Below are 22,185 nucleotides of genomic sequence, written 5' to 3' on the forward strand. Positions count from 1 at the left end.
ACCCTTCCCACACCATCAAACAGGGACTAAAATGACAAAGTGAACATCGAATTTTCGGTTATATTGATTTAATTAAATTTGAAGCCGTAACGGGTGCTTTTGCCCGTTCCCAACAGGGAGATAAAATGGAAACGGTCCATATTATTATGCAGTATAGGTACAGTAGTTAATATTTAATGTCATAATATATCTTTTGTTTAAAGCCTACTGTAAAGCATATGCTGAGAATTTCTATAATTTCACTAAAAAGAGGACATTGGAAAACAGTGCAGCACTATCGCAACCGAAGTTTTTTTAGTGTGTTTACTATGGAATTAAGCGTTAATTTGTACATGTGAATACTCAAAAAAGGACGGAGCAATTATTATTATCTGAGGTTTGCCAATTTTCTCGACATTTTTGACCGCTTTTTCGTGTCTCATTGCTATTCTTTTCCAGTGTTGAATTGAAGAAGTTCACATTTTGTTGAAACAAATCGTGATTTCCAGTGGCAGAGTGCTCGTTCCTTGAAAAGTATGCAAACTTTGAAGTCGAATTTCTTCGAAATTTACACGGCAACCTGAGGAAATTTTCTCTTTATAAGAGATTAATTATTTTGAACTCAAGGCAGAACTTGTTTTCTTTGCAGCATACCAATCTACGTAAAAGGAAAACTATGCGTGTGCTATATTTGTGTTGCGACAATGATAGCTCTAATTTGTTTAAACAATTGTCTTTCTGAACGTAAGTGAAACCGTAAAAGGAAAGATGGGCATATCAGCCGCTCTGCAATAGTTGCTGCGAGTTAATTATCCTAGGCTGTGTGTTTGTGTGCGTGGCGAGAGTAAATTTGTGAAATGCGTCGACTAGCTTATCTGCACGCCCCCACTAAACACACGCGCGCGTCTACTTTACAACTCTTCGGAGGCGGTAGTGCGCATACATGGCTAATTACGACACGCTCGCTTCAAATGGGCCGAGAGCGCGAGCGGTTGTTTTTTGCACAGCCACTTGCTAGTTGCACACCTGACCAATTATCATTTGCATGCATAACGCGGGGCGGAGAACCGGCCGGCGATGGGCACATGGGCAGTCGGTCGGCCGTCGCACCTCGGCTGCATTCAAATTCGCCTCTTGCGACGCTCATTTGCCTTGCAAAGCACCAATCTGGCCCACAAAAGTAAAAAGCTGCGTCTGCTCCGGCTCTCGTTGCATTTTAAAGTATGATGATGCCGTGTTAATGGAGAAACAGATCATTCTCGGCGGCGGGCGTCGCCGACACACACACACACAGAGCAAACCTGCTTTTACTTGCCGCCGCCACTGCTTTGAAGGAAAATCAATACTTTTTCTCTCTCTCTCTCTCTCTCTCTTTCTCGTGCCCGAATGCGTGAACCGTGCTAGAAATAAAGTAGCCGGCCGCGCTCGCTTTGACAAATTAGTGATTCTGGTAAAGTGGCTTAGTCACTCGGCCAGTTTCCCCGTGCTTGCCTTTCTTGCCACGCTGCATGCCTGCCGACTTTTTCCCTCCGCTCCGTGTTGGTTTAGGTTCGTGAAACCATTTGTCTAGATCGCACCCGCGCGCTCCCGCACCTTAATTGTTTCTTGCGAATATGAACAGCCAGACTTTCTCTCCGGATTAATCCATTGCCCTAATTGTTAAATAATTGTTAAGTAACTTTAATATGCCAACCTCGTCTGGTTTATTTCGCAAAATTTCACGCGTTCTAATAATTTTGAATGAATCGGAATTTCTTGTTTTATAAGAAAATGGTCAAAAATACTTTGTATGCAAAGCAATTACAATTCTAAAATTTATTGTTTAATTTTAGAGACATTATGTTGTCCAAATATTTTAGGTTTTCTTAAAGATTTAAAACATATTATTATAGGCACCCATATATCAAGCGTCAAATTTCAACAAAAGGACTATTCTGGGTGGCATTCCAATTTGTAATGATCTAGAAGCAGTCATAGCAAACATTAAAAACTATGGTTATCAGCTCTGATCCCTAGCTGAATTATTTCACAGTTGTTAGGCCACATTTTCAATCTAAGTCAATTGCCTCATAGTGTCCATCTCTTTCTTAAGTTATAATTAAATATTTTCGTCCATCTCACAATTCATTTAATTTTCTGCCCCACTTGATTGGAAAGTGTGGTACTGCCCTGTGAAGCTGAACAAGCACCAGCCGCGATAATTCATCCGGAATTGGCTTCACAATAAATATTTCTTTTTGTTTTTTATGGGGGTGGGGGGTTAAAATCTTTGATAAAGCTAAAAGCTTGATTAAGGGTAACAGATTCTTATTCAAAATAGGTTTGATCTAACCAATTTTACGTGCACGTACCTGTCTAAAATGCAATTATTGCTGATAATTAACTTTACCAACAGATACATATTTCATCCCTCATTCTAAATTTACTAAGTGGCTTGAAAGCGGTACTGATACTTGCACTCAAGTTGTATCTCCGCTCGCAATAAAGCAGTTGCGTTTGTAAATAATTTTCCTAGGCTATTAAGCAAAACGCGGTGGCGATATTATTTACCACCGTCTGCCACTGGTAAATGTAAATTTTATGTACAAAAGTAAGTAGAAGAGCGGAGCAAGCAAGCAAGTTGTGTGTTGAAGCAAACGCTTTTGCCCGCTTTTACGAGTGCGAGAGAAAAAGTTTTAAATACGACGAGAGAACGCCAGAGTAAGTTGGTAACAAACGGGCGCGGTGGTAATTTCCATTCCAATACCGAGCGCGCACCGCCGAGCAAGAAACACGAATTGCACCAAGAATGAAGGAGCTTCTCCCGGTACAAAAAAACGAGAGGGAACAGATAGAGCTGCAGTCCTGCAGCACGACGTGGACTTAATATAAACAGGGCTTTGCAGAGATGCTTCTTTGCCTGGTTAGCCACCTTTGCCATGAATATCCTCGCCTGTTTTGAGATACATGATATTTACAGAAGTAAAAATATGTAGACTTGAAACAAGATTTAATTATAATTTACTATTTAGCTGTAATCATTATTTGTCACATTTTTATGAAGGGCATACAATACAACTGGATTTTATAAAAAGACTATCTTTTGGATAAACTTGTAACAGTCATATTTTAACAAAATATTTAACCACACATTTGTCCATAATTTAACTCGTTTGATAGGCAACTCAGCTCTCTAGCTCTAGTTCTCATCTTACAAGCAATTTTTTTTTAATTTTAAAAACAGCTCAGTCAAGTTGCAGTATTCCCAAAATTTCTCGTTTTAAAGAATTGTCATATTGGTTTTAAATTCTTCGAATCTGGTAAATTTATCGTTAGTAAATTCAGAGGCCGTTTGGATGGAAATTGAAGAAAAGACGAGAAGGTCAATTTGGTTTGACCACTGCTTACCCCAAATGACTGCATCGCACGATTCACTTATTTTAGGCTCCGGCTGGGGCTAAAAGAGTGGGAAAGACGCACGAGAAGAGTGCGTTCGGCGGCTGCCACGCTGCGAAATATGGAAATTTCACGGCTCGCCCGATTATGCAACTCGGACGGACGCAGCGCTTAGATCGATAATGATGATTCTCCAGGCGATAAAAAACAGATTCCCGCAGGGAGGGTTTTCTTCTTTCTTTCTTTCTCTCGGATAATGTGAGTGGAGTGTGCAAAAATGCTGGATGTTGCCAAGAGAATTGGTGCAGCGTCGCACCACCGCTACCCTGGAAGTGCCGCAGCTCCTTCGTCTTGCCCTTTTTTATGAATGCGCGCCTTCTGCTTGTTTTTGCGAGCCCATTTGTTATTTCAACTTGCGGCAAGCTCTCGCGACCCCTCTGGATAGTAAAATGTCCGCAAACCGGCCGGTCCCCCTAATTTTCCGGCGCGATTTACCAAGCCGAGAGCGTAATCCCGGGAGCACAAATTCGCAGTGTCAGTTGCGTTGACAAATTCAGCCGACTCGCTCAAAATCCAACTTGATGCCGGGAAAATGATGCGTGCGTGTGCAAACACGTACAAATATGCCGACAGAATTAGTTCGAATTAATGTTCGATGCACCTGCCTCACTCACCTGATCGATAGTGCAATCAGAGAAAGTGCTGATTTTAAAGTCGAATTACAACTCACTGGTAAAAAGAGACTTGCTCGCATTACTCATATATAATATACTAAAATAAATTTCCCTTCGTGAAGGTCCATGAATATTAAATGCTTTTATTAGTATATCAAAAACATGTTAGCTAGAGAAATTATAAAAAAATCAAATAATTCATGATCCTATCAAATCAATTATTTTAAAAGGAAAAAGATAAAAAAAAATCCTACGTTGTCATGGCTATCACTATAATATTTTCCGTAGTAATACAACGTTTCATTATGAACAACCTAATAACGATTGTAGATGCAATTTTTGTGGCGATATACTTGTGAAAAAAATCATATTTAAAAGAGCACGGCAAGAAAACTTACTTTGAGAGAAGCAGCAAAAATTTGTAAAAATTGATAAATTTTAGATGTAGTGTTGCACGCGAATTTTGCGTTTAATAAACCATTAATATAAAAAATCCTACATTATGAATCTTTAAATCTTTGTTATAAAATGTAGCTCATATAATCAATAAGGTTAATTTGAAAAATGGCATGGGTCTTAAAATAGTTAACTGCATGAAATACAATTGCAAACTCTGTGTATGCGACAGGGATCGGGAACAGATGTATGGGACTGGAAGCTGAGCTCATGTGCGAGAAGAAGAAGAGCTTTTCATTTTGTTTGCGTCAGATCGCACAGCTCGGAATAGCCTGTGTGAATAAAAGAACGGGTAATTGGCCGATACGGATCAGAAGTTGCAGCGGCAGCAGATGAGAGGGAGGCTGGCCGTTCGGGCCGGTAAATGGGTCGGCACGAAATATTTACCACGTGAAATCTGTATGGAAATATGGATCGATGGTGCGAGCTACGGTGGCGTGGAGTAGCATATGCAATATGCATCAGGCGGGCCCCTCGAATGGAGGGAGGCTGCAACGTGTAAACACACCTCTCTCCCTATTTATTTTACATCAAAAGTAGTGTAGCCTGCCGGTGCTAGAGGGAGATACGCGAACTCGTCCGAAACGATTACCCATTTTTACCTATCAATGAGAGGAGTGGACTTTCAAAAATTATGCAACACTGCGTTTAAATCTAGAAAAATTTCCAGCACCTCTGGCATATTTAGTATTAATTTTTGAGCTGAACAATTACTATGATATTCTAAAGGGTTGAAATTTGAAAAAAATATATAATTAGTCTGAAGTTTTATTTATAAGTTTATGCAGTAGATTGTCCTTCATAAGTAAATAAATTGAATTTTGGTTTAAAAGAGGGTGGCATAAAATAGATGATGATTTTTTTCTTGCAAACAAAATTTGCAATTTTTTTCGAGCTGTGAAAACCCGGTCAAAGAAACCAGTGCAGGTATTTACACAGATTTGATGCCTTTGTCACTCACGGACGATTTGATTCGAGTGACCTGCTTTTCAGTTAATGAAAAAAGAGCAATCCTATCAGGATTAATAGTCTCCAAATCCGCGCGCCTCCTTTCGACCTGCTCTCTCGTGTTGCTCCCTGGCCCCGAGAGCACCTCATCTTCCCTTGCTCAGTTGACGCCTCCCTCTCCAACCGTGTTTCTTGTTCTCTCGCAGTCAGCTTTTTGCTTCCTATAATAGCATCAGCACGTATTATGCTGCAGCACGGGCCGCGCTGAGGATCGAAATCAATGTTGTGCCGTGTACAAATTGCTCTGTGCGCCGGTCGAGCGACAAGAGAGAGCCAGCCAGCCGTGGTCGGGCGATTTTTCACCCGCGAATCTCTCGGGTGAACTATGTGTGCAATGTGTTCGTCCATATATATGCCGGGTTTATACCGACGCTCTTGCAGCGCAAATTAGATTAGGAGCTTCGAATTGATTGATTCTCCGTTTCTTCTTGCGTTGCGAAAGACACACACGGATGTTTTATAGCTGTACGGATCAGAGTTTATATCGCATTTTTCATTTATTTATTCATCTTTCATTCGATTTTAGATTCTACATAGAAGGCTTTTACTGTAATGAGATAAAAATGGATTTGATTCCGGAATATTATTATGGATTGTGAAAAAGATGCAGTGAAACTTTTTCAAAAGCAGCCTTGCATCTTTTACGAAATTATTGCATTCATCCGTATAATATATGAATTTGTGGTTTTGATAAAAAGGAGTTATAATTACCCCGTGTTTTGCGATCAGGATGGGAATCAAAAGAGAACAGTCTAAAGAGGAAAATCATCTCCCATACTGAACGACAGCTGCCTCGGCCCGTCAGGCCATATTAGCAGTACTTAATCTGCAAAATAAACTCAACATTGCAGTTAACTGCAGAGGATTTTGAGTCACCGGTCGTTGTAAAAAGATCGACTGCACTCATTTGCTGCATGCAATAAAATAGAGCAGCACTCACTCTAACTGCAACACAATTCTCTTACAACAGAGGTATTTATCTCGCAATTTCCAGGACGTTCTTGACAAGCTTTCGAATATGAAAATTACCGTCACGTTCACAAAGAAATGTTTGCACAGCATGGATTATAATTGGCTCAATAAACAATTATGGCTGTTTGATTCTGTTTAAACGAAGATCACGTTGTGGGATAAAAGTTGCTGACCTATTTTCTGATCATCAAGTTCAGCCCTTCGGCAAGTCATTTCCGTTGACACTGTGCTGCTGAAATCTAATCTGCTAATTAAAAATGAATCGCTAACACAGGCACAATTCTCTCCCCAGCGGCAAACACGCCATAATGTCAATAGCAAAACACTGCATAACATTGTCACGTTGAATTCCCAGTCGGCAACAATGACACTTTCCCACTTGTCATCAAACGAAGTGGTGCGAGGTGCAATAAAGCCCCCTTCGCCTCGTTTCGCGTCCTTATTGCCCTCTTCTCGGCAATTATATCTATTTAGCATAGCATTATTATTGTCACAGCAATGCTCTCTCGCTTCACGTGGATCGGCGGCAGCTGAATAGTTTCATTAATTAGTATAGGACGGTAGCGAGGAGAGAGAGAGAGAGAGAGAGAGAGAGAGAGAGAGAGAGAGAGAGAGAGAGAGAGAGAGAGAGAGAGAGAGAGAGAGAGAGAGAGCTGGTGGCCACAAAAGCCAAACAGAGCATCATTGTTACCTCTCTTTCAGTGCATGTGCCGCGCTGACAGCGTGTTATCAAAGCGAGAGGGAGAGAAGCTGTGCGCGCAGGCAGCAGCATCTCTCGCACTCTGCTGCCAACCCGCAGCCTATTAAATGGCAAACGCTCGCCAATTGCAATGCGATAATTTTCAATTAACGCTGCTGGGGAACGTCATTAAACGCGCTGGGTCGATACTTGTGCTTTGCAAACATCGTTACTTCTTCTGCACTCCGCTTTCTATAAGGAGGGGAGATAGCGGTCTTTCATTAAATTTTTAACGGAAAATGGCGTCAAGAAGCTTACTTCCATAAGCCATAATGTCGTTTACTCTTCAGCCAGCATAACTCGCATAACAAAACTTGTGCAACGTAAATAAACTGTTGCGTTTTATAGGTAAAACAGAGAGTTTTTGAGAGAAATAACATCCATTTTCTAAAATCCTACACATTTTACACGATTTCTAACATCAAACAAGAATATTTTTCTGCACGCTTTGGTTTTTTTAAATTGAGGAAGGTCCTGATAATTACATGAAAACAAAATATTGATTTTTTCATTCTGAATGTGGGACGAGAGTTGCATCACTACTTTTTTCTGCAATATTACGTAAGAGTACCTTCTCCAAAACAAAAATTGCGTCCATTGAGAGTTGCAACATAGCCTATGGTGAGCCACAAGGTCTATTTCTGGCCGGTGACGGCTGTTGGAAAGGCGCTTAATTTATAAAGCTGGCAAGGAGGAGAGACAAAGAAAAATCTGTTTGTCCCCCGGTTCGTGCAAAGAGTGGAGCGCTCAGGTACGAGCAGAGAGCACCAGGCGATCGCTTTAAGTTGTACTCTTGTGTGTTCTGCTCTCGCCGGGTGCACCGGCAGTTAAGCCGTTATTAATCGAGGCTGACCCATTAAACTTGCATTATCCATCACGTGCGTGTTGTGCGGTGGTCGTCTCCTACAGGAGCGACGAGAAAGATATGCAGCTAGTTAGGTGGGCCGATCGATTTGTGCAGTCACTGTTATCCTGCAAATAATCGTACGTGCACCACTGTACTGTTCTACACTTGTAACCCATGCAAGTTATCGAGAGAAGAGATTATTTTTTCATTACGTTATGAATTGAAGATATGGGATAGTTAAATGTAAAAAATTTACTCCTCTTCAACTATAGATTATAAAAATAGAGGATTAAATAAATAGAATCTGAAAGCAGAATGGTTTCAAATGTGGAACCAAAGTAAAAGAGGGGAATGTCTTCCTGACCAAAAATAACTGCGCCTAGAGCGTTATAAATATTCCAATAGTTTCTATTAGTTTAAATTTTTAAGTAATCAATTGAGTTTCATGCCACCAAAACGGTAAGCATTGCATCTGACTCTTCAGTCTTTAGCGATGATATATATAATTATCACATTATTTCTGCCACAGGTGCTTTCCGACTTTCCGAGAAGAAATGAAAAAGCTTTTCCGTATCACTCTTTCAGGACAGGTGGCAAGAGCCGTGGTCTCCCAAGGGAGCTCGCCGCTTGTGCTATTTACGTTCAGCTGGCTTAGTTTCCCACTTGAGTCGTCTTTCAAGCGAGCGAAGTGTGGCTCTCGGTAGAATCACCGGCCGAAGGATTAACGCGCCCGACCGGCTGACGAGAGAGAGTCTCGGGGGCGCGAATTACGAATGCAGCCGGCAGCCTGAGCGCACTTCCCACCGGAGAATCGGCAGGCTATGCAACCAGTTTGGGCGACGCGCCCGGCGGACTGCATACGCTGGCAGGCTGCAGCGCCCCTCCCCTCCGCGCCGCACCGCACGGGCTGGCGACGGTGGCAATCAAAAATGCTGCAAGACGCCTGCCGTTGTCGTTGTATACGCGGTGGGTGGAACGGAACGACGCGGCCACTGGGTCACGCGGCATCAGCCACTCGCCCCTAATGGCCCGCGAAACGAACTTTCCGAATTATTTTGGCGTGCGCATGCTATTTATTGATCAGCAGACCCAAAGTACGCCCGCCGCTGTCCGCATTCTTGAACAAGTGGTTGCTTATGGATGTGAAAAACGGGCTGTTCACAAAAAATAAATTCTTCAACTCCTTACATTTTTAATGATTTTTTTCTGTGCCAATGTTTTGTTTTCACCTGAACCATTAATTAATTTATTAACCTTTCAATGTCTTATAAACCTCTGCTTAATGGCGCATTAACGTCAAATTCATACCGTCCCATAAAAGCTTGCAATAATAAACCCATTGAAACATCGAAGAGCGGTCGTTCTTTACAACCCTGTTTGTTGCCTTTTCGGCGGCTTTAATTGGGCGTCCAAGGCATTATTTTCGCTCCAGTTGCTTTTGCGCCTGGCGTTTGACCACGTTATTTGTTTCTGCGTGCGCAAAAGCGGCCTTTCCGCTGTGCCGCTGACACTTTGAAGGAATTACGACTTGCTTACTTAGATCGCAAGATCGCGCTTGCTCGCGAGCTATTATATACACTCTCGATTCTGCTTTGGTGAATAACTCTCCGCCATTCCACCGCAAACTTCACTTAAATCAGCTAGTAGGCTTTATTTGACGCTTTTCTACTCAGCGTGGTAATAATTGGTCTCCAAAACAATGTCACCACGTTCTTTGGCTTGTGACGGGAAACATTTATTTACTAAGAGTTACAAATTGAATTTGGGGTTGTGATTGATGAGAAAAAAAATAAATGCGCAGATAAATTATCCGTGAAATTTAATTTTGCTGAATTTATATTCATTTTTATTATCTATTATTAACTATCTCAAAGTAGTACAACCTTTTTGTCATTTTGACCATTGGAGTATTTCCTTTTCTTGATTTATTCTATGCAACCTATTGAGCTATTTTAATTGAATATGTTTATCTAGCTGTATTCATAATTTTAATCAATCCGATTCAATTGTGTGACGAGAGAGATTAATTGTTCATGCATTTTTTTGCCAGCTCTACTTGCTCACTCTTGCATCATGTTCTTTTCATATGTGTTTGTGTTACGTCCCAAACGCAAAAACGCGCAATACCGGGTAAAGAACGTCCCATACCCGAAACTTTTCATCATTCTCCACTCCCACTTCGCAGTATTGCGCGGAAAAACGTGCAAAACTCGATGTACTGTTAACCTTTGAAAGTTGGCGCTTGGTTGATATTCTGTCATGAATTTAAAGGGTTTCAAATCACCTGTTGTGTCAAGAGGCACTTCAGTGGCACTTGGGTTGCACAACATCTTGTTCCTCTTGCAATTGCAGGATTTTGTTTTACATCGTTGAGTATAGTGGCAAATTTTGAAGCCTTGAGACGTGCCGCATGGCAGCTGTTCTCATCAGAGATAATTCTGTTTCAGGGACTTGATAGGTTTGGAGGAATGGTGACTGGACAAGAGTGAACTCGTTCCGACAGTAGATTTTTTTAGAATGTCGGAAGCTGTTCCTAGTTTGTTCGATTGTTTTTCTTTGTCGTGAACCAAAACAACAGCGAGTATGTTTTGAGGTGAAATTCTGCTCCTGTCAACACAGTGGCACCTACATACACGTCTTGAAATTTTTTACTAACGATCCCCGCATTTTTGCTACTTGGTCTTTCGGTTTTTCTCCTACTCGTTTCCTATTTTCTCTCACACTCAACTGTTTACCGTATATACCATAGAGGATCACTTTACAAATAGCATTCATAAGTGATCAAGTGATGCTTTCATTCACTCTGCTTGTCAAACAGAATATCAACCAAGCGCCAACTTTCAAAGGTTGGCAGCACATCGAGTATTGCACGTTTTTCCGCGCAAAACCGCGTAGTGGACGTCCCGTGTACGCGAGTTGAGGGTGTAGGATGAAAATTTTGGTTATTCTGCGTTTGGTACGCAGCATATGTGTACTTTATGTATTGACTTTGCAAGAGTAAACAAGTTTACGAGACTTTGAGAAAAATGTAGTGCAAAAATAATCAGATGTTTTAAATGGTAATGGCTGGTGCTAGCACGATTTATGCCCCGCATTTCGTTCTCTATGCATGACCGCATTTCCTAAAACCAACAGTGGCGATCGCCGGCTAAGCAGTAAAAGCGTGTGATGTTTGTTTTCGAAAATTGGCTTTTTCGTTTGCAAGGCGTCGCTGGCTGAGGGGAAAAGGCGCGCGTGGCGTCGATTGATTCGGCGAGAAAGACGCCCGCCCGCCCGCCCGTCTTGCTACAACTCGGCTCGTGATCTAAGACCCAGGAGGGCAGTTTCTTCTTCGCGCCCTCGCAGCCAGGTTGATTGACTTTTTCGGCCCGGCTGGCAACTGCATAGCTCGGCAGCTGCTCTGATTGATCAAAAACTGCCCTCGGAGCCAGGGTGCGCCTTTGCTTTTGCCGCGCACGCGACCTTGACCCCGACGACGACGGAGCTACTGCCGCTCTCGGCCGCTCGCTCGCTCGCGCTGCCTCGCCGGCCGCTCCTTAGACATGTTGGCAATCAACAGGGATGCGAGGGATTATTTGGTCCCTTTTTTTCACTCCCTCGTCACCAGCCGGCTGGCTGGTCGCCACCGCGCTTAACACGCTCGTTCGCACTTTCTGCTGCTCTCGTCTCGATTAATTAAGTGCCTTCCCAGCGGCCGCTGCCGCCGCGCCTCCAGCTCTGTCCTGTCTTAATTAGGTTCGAGGATTTTAGTCTAACTATCTCGCGCACTATTCTGCCGGATTTAGGGTCCTGGTCGTTAAGGCGCTTGACGAGTTGACGCTCTTGCTTGCAAGTACCCTATTGACTTTATAGGGTAATGATGGATGGCGTGATTTCGGACAGAATAAATTGCAGTAAAGATCGCACTTGAGGTTGACAGGCAGTTTCAAGTAAAATTAAATTAAATTCGGTTATGCATGTGAAATACAAAATTGAAATTTTCACTCCATCCGATATGAGGTAGAATTAGAACTTAACAAAATTAAAAATTTCAGCTGTAAAACTTGACTGTCTAACAATTGAGCGATCAATTTGAGCATTCAGAAGTTGCAAATTTTGAGAGTTTAATTTTAATTTTATCCACAAAAAAGAAAAAACAAAGCTGCATTTTTTGTTTTTCTTGATGCAAAAAAAAACAAAAAAACCGTCACTGCAATTTGAATGATTGCGCAAACCCTGAAAATTTCAAAGACTTAATTCATAGTTATTCTTGAGTTGAAATTTGCTCGAGGTTGTCAAATTCCTTATTGGAAAATTCGCCATCAACGAGGATGAATTTAGATTCCTTCTTGGTTTTGGATTGATTAATTTGATTCTTCTTTCTTTGATAAGAACAAATTAACAAGACAATAATTATGTTGAATTGAATTTGGTATTTTGCAGCAAATCGAAGTGGTATAACGAAATTGATTGATGTAATGTTCTTAATTAGTTTATTTTTGATTTATTTATTCTGCTCTTTGCAAATATCATTTTTGATGGGATTATGTGATAATCGGGCTCAGCGCGGCATGCAATTGTTATCAATCGTTTTTACAGCAGTGCTATAGTGTCTGCAAGCCCAACGTAATATTTGTGATACATTCGTGTTTTAAAAACGCTATTATTCTATTTCAAACTGTAATGAATAGTAGGAAGGAAAATCTTTCACACTGCCCTCCTTGAGTATCGATTGCAGGTCATTCTATTGCTTGACATCTCTGAAGGAAAAAGCAATGTATTGAATCATTTTAATAGACTTATGTAGTTAAAAGATAGAATTTGATCAAAATAAATTATTTTCAAAAGAACTGGGAGTGCAAATTTCGACACCCTGAGGGAGTTAAACTGTTGATGTCATCGAAGATGGAGTCTGTTTTTTTTTTTAATTTACTCTGAACAATAATAAGGCATATAAAATTATATACTATCAATCTTATTTAAATAAATGCACGCGGTGCGTAAATCGTTTTTTAGTTCCGATAGATGCCGATCATGGACCCAACTCTCACTCAGAAGTGATGCAAAAAATCGTCAAGGAAAACCTGTTGAACCCGGCGACCAAATTCGAAGGGGAGCAACTTTCCAGCCAAACACTAATAGAACGGCAACCGCAAGTTTGCACCCAGTGAGTGCGGCGACCGCAAAAATCGACTTGTGTGCGAGAACAACGGCCGAGCAGCTCCCTGAGCGCCGTCTTAATTATTGCCTCGCCCTCTTTTAACGCCGCGGGCATTGATTTTTTCATCAAACGTGCGCCACTGCGGCCCATTGTGTGTGTTTGCCGGTGTTTGTATGTGCACACGCATACATATATTCATGCATAGGCACACATACACAAACAAGTGTGTGCATTAGCCCGGCGTGCGAGAATCGATAGCTTTCGGTAGGGCGCGCGGGCAGCCCGCGAGCGCGCCTCGTCTAATTAATATACCGCCCCCACGGCGCACCGGCTAATTCAATTGATCTCGCTCTCGCGCACACCGGAGCACCAGAGGAAACAAACGACAATGGGCCGAATTCTTCCACCGATCCACCGATCCGGCGGTCCTCTAATGAAGTTGGCCGCTGCATTATTGAGCCGCCGGCCGAGGGCAGCAGGGCAGGACCGACCGGTGTGTGCCGCTGCTTTTACCGCGGGAGGGGCGCGGGGGCTGCAGAGCGCGTGCCACGTTTAACTTTGCGGCTTTCGCTGTTTGTTGCACACACGGCATTCTTGCAGCATGGCCGGCCGGCGCAAAAATTCGGCAGGCCTCGACCTGAGGAGCCCTTTGAATATTTCACGAGCGTTGCAAAGTTCACAGGATCGTGCCTGAGCGGCGTGAAATCGATTTTTTATTCGTGTTTACACCGGTCCGCGCGCCCGTGCGATATCAGCGCGAACGCGATGATAATTCGCTTGAATTTGTGTTCGGTGATGGGATTATACACTTCCGTTAATTATGAAACGCAGCTCATGCATGTGGCGTAGGCGGAAACAAACCGATTGGACCTAATTCTCTTTTATATTGATTAATTTTCATTTTAATATTACAACTTTCTATATTCTTTCTCTCAGTCATGTACATCCAAAGTTTACGCATAGTTTTGCATTATAATGCGTATCTCCATTAACGAACAGCCTAATAGGTGATAGTATTGGTACTCTGCTTCTGTCGAGGGACTCTGTATCGTGTTAAAAATTATAATTTACTACGCTGTTCATATTATTGTACATACACTTTATATACATATCAGAATATGCAATGTAAACAAATTTGTCTTTTATTTCAGTTAAATACCATTAATAAGATCAAACTTTTTTTACATTATTGAAAAACTAAAATAAAATTTTAAATGGTTTAATTTTTTAACAACTATAATAGTAAAAACATAATATTTTACAAAGCATTAATTATTATTATTTTATATAAAAACGTTAAATTACTTTTAAAAGCTTAAATTTATCATCTAAATACCAAACGTTTAAAAATTGTTTTGTTGGTTATTCGCCATTTATGTTTTTGTACTTATTGGCATATAATGCAATAGATGCATTATGCAACTGAATTAATATCTAAAATATCAATTTTGGTGCGTCACAGATTTCACAAAATAACATTTGTATCCCAGGGTATTAACAGGAACAGTTTGTTTCAATTGCATTTCCAACGAAAACTGAGTACGGAAATCCCCTCTCTCCCTGTAAAATGCACACACTTTTATATTTTCCTTCATTCTTCTGGGTGCTGCAAATTTCGCAAATATATCAGTAAAACAACTTCCGACAAGCACTTTAAATTTATACTGTCCTTCTCAGTGATCTTCCTATTAGGTAGATCCGGAGGCTGCGATGTTATATGAAAAGAATATATAATTTTCCTGTGCGACAAGCTCGTGATATTTTTCCAGCTACCATTAAAGGCAATCCAAAATCATGCCGATGCCACTCTTTGGCACGATCGACTGCGTGCCTAAACGTACATTACCGTCATAAAAATTGATGGCACAAATCGAGCCGAAACACACTAAGCTTTGTGTACATTACCAACGCCAAACGTTTATTAAAGTGCACCAACGTCTCCGAAAAAGCAACTGGCTACCCGCAATTCACAGGTGGCACCCGCAGCCCGCACTTTTCCGCTCAAGTCTTGGAAAAAATATGAATGTTCAGCCGCTACATAAATCATCGCTTATGTGACAAGAAACGGCTCGCGCACTGACTACAAAAATGGAAAGGGATGTGAAAAACTCTGGCATCATTTTGGTCCATGAATTATCAAAACGTTTTTGCAATGTAAAAAAACTTTTATACTCATATGAATATTGCGTTTGTTTCAAGGCTCAAGTTTGCAATATTTGAGTTGAGTTCTAGTTATACAGATAAATTTATTTATGCTACAACAACGGAGTTGAACTAGACAATTATTTACGATTTTTGTATTTATATGAGAATTTTAGTCTGAGTTAGAGACAAAAGCCTTGTCTGAGTTCCATTTAAGACAGTCGTTTATTTATTTATAGTTTGGCGCTAATATTGATTTGTTCAAGAGTTTTAATGGCTTCATAAATAATATATCTGTTTCTCGATTTCAATTTTGCTAGTTTCACAAAAATATTTTTCCTTGTTTTAGAGTTTAATATTTCTAAAACCGTGGGTTTTTTAAAGGGTTGGAAAATAATATGCAAATTTTCCTGGAAGCGAAGAGGGGGCCAAACTGAACACCTTGAGGCAGTTTTTCACGCCCCTGAGGAGGGACAATGGATTCGGGGTTGCACTCTGCACCTCTCGCGTCGTGGGCTGGGATAAGGTGAGCGGCAAATGTTGTTCTGGCGCGTCTTGTGTATATTTTGAAAGAATTTTTCCAATTCAGTCGAGACGACGACGCCCTCCGCCCGCCATTTGGCGGCCGTAAAGTGGAATAACAACAAAAACTGAGTCTGCCCGCGCCGAGTGCGAGAGAGCTCTTCCGTCGGGTCTGCTACTGCTGCTGCTGCCGCTGCTCTCGTATTTACGGCCAGTGTAAACATCTGCATTTAACACGCAGGCTGGCCGCATGGTTTGCTTCTCGGCCAGAATTTATTAGGACAATGCCACATTGCCGGCCGGCTTGGTGATTTCGCGCAAACAGCGCATAAGGGCCGGCGAGAGAGCGTGGGTAATTGCGTCACATTCGACCGGTCGGACGCAGCACGCCGCGCGCGCACTAGCCCCTGCAATTCTGCATAATTGAGACTCACGTGACGCGCACCGCTGAACCTGAGTGAGTTTCGCTCCATCAAACGAATTGTGCTGCTCCGTTGTTGATCTATGAAATTATTTACCGCAAACTTTGTTGTTTAGGCTCAACTTTCAATACTTCAAAGAGAGTGATATATATTACAAAATTTACTGCTTTGAACCGTCAGAATACGCTGGAACGTATTTAATTACTTTATATTTCTTTTTTATGACTAATACACATGAATTTGCTTTGATACCTTGTTAGTCCCATAAACATCGTTGGCAGTGCCATTTCTGTGCTTCATTTTTGTGGCTTACAATTAGAGAGTAAAAAAATAATATTTTAGAAATAAATGGTTAGTAAAAATGTAGATGCACAAATCGAGATGGGAAACAATGGGAAATATGCAAAACTAAAATCCCTGTTGTACTGGGCCGCAATCGGCTTATTGTTAATCCCTGGCATTTATATCTGTGTTCATTTTATGTATACTGTATCTTGTTAAAGGTTTAAACACGTGCAACAAGATCAAATTTCAAACATCAGCTACTTGGAAAAGTCAGATTTCTCTTTCAAACATTATCTGTATTTATGGTCTCAACAAAACCCATCAATTTTTGTCTTTTCGCAACTTTAGCGATCTCCCTTACTGTTGCTTCCATTCGCCCTCATTTCGTTTCGAGTGGAGGCTCGTTCAACCCAAGACAATCACCGGCACCCTGGTGTATACGCGTGCTTTGTCCTTTCCTTCTACCACGCTGTGTGTATCAGGCCGGCTCATCAAACTGTTGAGGCTGACCCTCCGTCGGTGCTAGGGCGAGCGGCTTCCTCGCTGCCACTTTTTTCAAGCGGCTTTACAAATCCGCCGGCCGCAATACATCACACACATAAACAGACATATTATCTTTTATCATGCCATTATCGCGCCTATAATTTGTCGCTCTGCTCTCATCAACCGAATTAGGAAACGAAATTAATCCTGTGCGTCTTAATAGATTTTTTGCAACCGAGTAACAGATTTTAACAATGTGTAAATATCAGCTTGTCTTTTTTAATTGCGTTACCATTATAGTATGTTCTAAAAAAGTAAAATTGAACTTATGCGTTTCGTAGCTTCTTAATGCGGTTTACTAAAGACACGCGCAATTGACAGAAATAGCTATAGAAATAAAAAATAGTACGAATGTCTAAAACAGCCTGATTTACCTCAGAGTATAATCCAAATTTTGTTTAAAGAGTCTGTAAAATTAGCAATTCTTTATATGATTAAAAAACTTTCACTTCTTTGTAACGAGTAATTGTAATCACTCGTTTAATTTCTTGTATGATTGTTATGTTTAGCCATCTAAGGGAAATATTTGTAATTCACTATTGAGAATGTTTGTGAGCCGGCAGGAGCGAACGCTCAAGCCTGGCATAAAGAGTGCAGCACGTAGCTCAATGAAGGTGGAATGGCCACAACGGGCCATGTCCACAAATGACGCACGCTTTGATGCGGTTCTGCATACTTTTTGACTTGAACTGATGTTCAAAATTATTTTTGCAACCTGGCCGATAGGCTGTAGCGTGAACACGAACCAGCTTACACTTGTAATTGAAGGAGGAACCAATATTATGTTAATGCTCGAATCGGATTTGTACGAAGATGATATTGAGTCCATTGAAAATCGTCGACTGAAGACCAATTTGTATATTTGCTGAGTATGAATGTAAATGACTAACCATGTGGAATCGAATTTTATAATTCAAATGCCACACGTCATTTAGAATTAAATCTGACGGTTTTTTAATTGATATTTAACAAAATAATCAATTCATTTCTCCTCTCGCCTCGAAGAAACTTCTGTTCGTGATATGGCATCCCTTATGGTGAACGAAAAAAATGTATAGCAAAATCACAATTATAAACATTCAAAATTTTCCTTTGAATCCAACTTGACCCAACCATTTTTATATCCAAATAGCTTGAGGGACAAACAATAACAAAATTGATAAGGTTACTCTTTGGAACTAACAAAGGCAAAATAAATCAAGATATGGTCTTTTTTAGAAAAATATAGACAAAAACTACAACTTCGAGAGGTAAACTCGATTTTCTTTATCCATGGCTATCTCTCATGTGCATATTCGCCCAGAAGGGAGAAATTACAGATCGCACACAAAGAGAGATGAAAGCGAGCCGTTTGATCTTTAGAAAAAGCATTTTCGTGTCGCAATACTCGGGTATTGTTTTATACAATAAAAAGCTTGCGAAAAGCGCAGTCAGCGGCACAGCAGAGAGTGCGACAGTTTTGTACGAATGTAATTTACATTTGAGCGAAAGGGCTGGCGGCGACTGAAAATTGAATTCTGAACAAAGTTCAGCTCGCGCGCCCACCATCGGAGAAAGGGGGCGACAATTAATGTATTATTGTGGCGCGCATTTCACATTCACAGGGCACCGCACCTTTAGAAGAAAACACGAAATCCGTTCGGCGGCGGCGGTGGTGGTGATTTGAGCAAGCAGTGAGCCGAGACGCACGAAATTAAGGGAGCAGAGGTGGCGTTTTGATTTCAGCCGGCAAATCCCCCGAACGCGCGCGCGAGAGGGTTGAAAATATGTGACACGAAAGAAAGTGGGGACCCTAGATCTCGCGTCCGCCGCAGGAATTTGAATGCAAATTGCCTGATAAAGCTGGAAAAAAAGTAATTTGCGCGCCGAGAACATGCTCCACCTTGCTGCGGTGATATAGCATCGGAAGGGACCGAGTGGAACAAGGGGGTCATTAGAGGGAACGTGAATTTCGGCTTGTCGCATTACTTCTCCGCCGCCAGCCGCCTTTATCTGCCATCATAACTCCCTGCACCGAGCATTTTTGGCTGTAAATAAGCCACTGCTCCTCGAATCGAATTCTGACTGTTCTCTTGAGCATCAAACATGGCTAGAACAGTGGCAATAAAATGATATGGAACTACATTTATTGCACGACAGTGGAATAGTTGATCCGCAGTGTACAAATTTTTTTATCCCCCATCTTCTTAAAAAACTGTGACAGAAATTTGAAATTTATTGTATTGTTTCCGTTATTGCAGCTTTCCAACTCCCTTCAATGAGAGCATGATAAATAAATTTGAAATTTATATTAACTTTTGTATTTGAAAGGGAATTTTATAACTTTGAAATGAAAGAACCGGATAGGACAACTAATATGTTTGAGAGAATTACTCATTCATCTTTTTGCAAATTCAGTTACCAATTGCATTTTTATTACATGTAAAGCAATTTGAATTGAACTGAAAATAACTTTCTACTGTTTTTTTTTGTCAAAGGATAGGCATCAAAAGTAAAAAATTGTTGAAAATTTTTAGAGACATAAATACGGAAGCCATTTTCAAATTACTTCAAGAGTAACATTTCCCAGGTGCATAATTTCTCTCTTTACAAGTTTCTAGATACTTTTGCATAACTTTTTTTCTTGAAACTTGCACTTAACATGGATGGTGGAAAGTTGTTTCTAATAAGTTATCTAATCCTTATAAATATTTAGTTCAGCTTAGCTCTATTATGTAACCATGACGGTCGAAGATATTCTAGGTAAAAAAGTATGTAAGCTGTATTTCTGTTATCAGTTGAAAATTAAAAGATCAAATGTTTTAACATAAAATCAGCTTCAACCTATTTTTCCAATTCATTTGTGCCATTTTTTCCGGCAACGCGCATGGCTGGAAATCGGTAAACAGCCCGATTGGAGCTGTTGTTTTGTGTGGCTAATATATATTATCGACGTTGAATGCTGCTGCCCGGAAGCGTCATGCAGTCATTTGTCCAAATGTCATCGGTGGGGCCGGCGAAATCCGCCGCAGCGAGTACATCGGAAGGTTGGGGGGAAATAGACCAAAAGCGAGGGTTCGTCAGAGGGCAGAAAGGGTCGGTTTGCTCACCTCATCGTAGATGAAGTTGTCGATCTCCTCGAGGGGCCTGCCGTAGAGTGGGCTGGGGAAGGGCTCGAATTTGTAGGGCAGCACGGAGCCGTCCTCGACGCTGACCTTGCGGCGCGGCTGGAAGCCGTACTCGCGCACCAACTGCACCGTCTTGCTCTCGAGCCGTTCCAGGGAATCCCTGGTGAAGGGCTTGACGTGTTGCTTGGTCAGCCTGGTGGAGCCCCTGTTGGACAGCGGCGTCCGGGCGCCCCCCGCGGAGAAGCCGGACGCCGAGCTGCGGTCCGGCGACACGACCACGGCCTCCGGCTCGCCCAAGTTGGGCTGGGTGGGGCTGGAGAATAGGTGGCGCGGTGGAGGCGGCGGAGGCGGCTGCATGCTGCTGTCCGGGGGCGGCTGCAGCCACTCACCACCTGCTGCTGCTGCTACTGCTGCTGCTGCTATTGCTTAAGCACTGCACCATTTTGCTCGCTTTTCGCACGCACTCTCGTCGGCCGGCTGGACACGGACGGACGGGCGGCGCGCTCTCACGTGAGTCAGGCCGCCGCGTGCCGCCGCGCCAAAACGCCACCAGCACCAAAGCCCACTTGGTATCGACGCCGGTGCAGCATGCTCCGACCTAGGCTCCCTCCTCTCCAGTACTGACGGCCGCCTCGCCTGCCTCGCCGCCCGCCCGCCCGCTCGCAGCTTGCACCGCCGCCGCTCGCTGCGCCTCGTACCCCACTCGGCCGCCGCTGCTGCAAAGACCCTGCTTGCCTGCCGACGCTCTCCACCCCGCGCTACCAGCAACAGACCACTCGCCACCACCGATGCCTATTGTTGCATTTTTCCGAGAATGCAACACACGGTGCGCAGCAAGTCAGCAAAAAATAAACGTACGAAAGCTCTCCAAGGAACTTTTCTCTCATTTCTAGCTCCTGCTTGCTTAAAAGGTTTTGAATAATTACTCTGTATGACAAGCTAAGGCATGAAATGTCAAAATGCTACGCGAGTGTTTCTTGTTGAGAATTTTCTTCGTCAAATTTTCCTCCAAGGAATGTTGAGTTAAATTTAGAAGTGAATTTATTAAAGATGGGCACCTAAATAGTGGAATTTTTAACAGATATCATCTTGAATGCTATTTTACTGATCGCACTGAACATACAGCCTCTTTGTTAGCCCTTTAGGCATCAGCAGAGGTAATTTAATTGTAAAACAAAATGTGTAAGATGCAGGAAATTTGTTATCACTGCACTCAAAATAGGATCGATGAAATCTCATTAAACTTCACTACGATAAAAGTGTTGCAAAAAATCACCTGACCAAAATTACACACTTTATTTGAAGCTATTAAAATTACTAAAATTTTGCTTCTCATACACAAAGATTCTATAAGGAAAAAGTCTAATATAAAATCAGCAGGTTATATATAGCAAAGTGACGTGAAATATTTCCCGTTAAAAACCATGAAATTAATAAAGTTACCATTAAACCGCAAAATCACAACAGATGTTGAAAAGCTAGCAGATGGATATTGGATAAACCGAAAACACTCTATATGGAAACGCAATTTGAATAGAAATTGTGTTGGAGCCAGATGGAGATTAATGGTTAAACTGACTTCCTTTCCTACTTTGGAATTCACGTTTTTACAGGAATGAAAGGGTTTTTATTTGCTTAGCAGGTTGATTGGGTATGAAACTTCGAGTATTGTTTCCAAATTGCTGAACCCATAATTTCAAAAATAACTATGCCAAATTATTAAATTTTTCACCATCCTCCCTTGTCTCTCTTAGTTCTGTGTTCATGCACAACTGTGAAATGTGCACAGCAATCAACTACAATCAAGAAAATTCATCTATTATAATTAAACGATATAAAATGCAAAGAAAAACCTTAAATGTGTTACTGTTGTCAGAAAAACACTCGTTATTGTTCTAAAAAGCGAATAAAATGTTTATTGATCGTTATCGACAGTGGTAAGTGTTTCTGGTGTTCCTCAAAAACTTGCCCTGT

The 22,185-nt window shown here is 41.7% G+C and overlaps 1 protein-coding gene across 13 annotated transcripts in view; it reads right to left on the reverse strand.

Moving 5' to 3' along the window:
- Positions 1–20,844, reverse strand: part of NaCP60E (Na channel protein 60E) — a 96,941-nt gene extending 76,097 nt beyond the window's left edge. For all 13 annotated transcript variants that reach the window (XR_010574582.1, XR_010574581.1, XM_065481367.1 and 10 more), the window contains exon 1: positions 20,194–20,844. Coding sequence is in view for 11 of the 13 variants with exons in the window: in XM_065481367.1 (XP_065337439.1) it covers positions 20,194–20,568 (375 nt within the window). In the remaining 2 variants the exon portion in view is untranslated. The remainder of the gene's footprint in view (positions 1–20,193) is intronic.
- Positions 20,845–22,185: the final 1,341 nt, after the last annotated feature.

Source organism: Cloeon dipterum, chromosome 2 (genome assembly GCF_949628265.1).
Source record: "Cloeon dipterum chromosome 2, ieCloDipt1.1, whole genome shotgun sequence".
Lineage (NCBI taxonomy): Eukaryota > Metazoa > Arthropoda > Insecta > Ephemeroptera > Baetidae > Cloeon > Cloeon dipterum.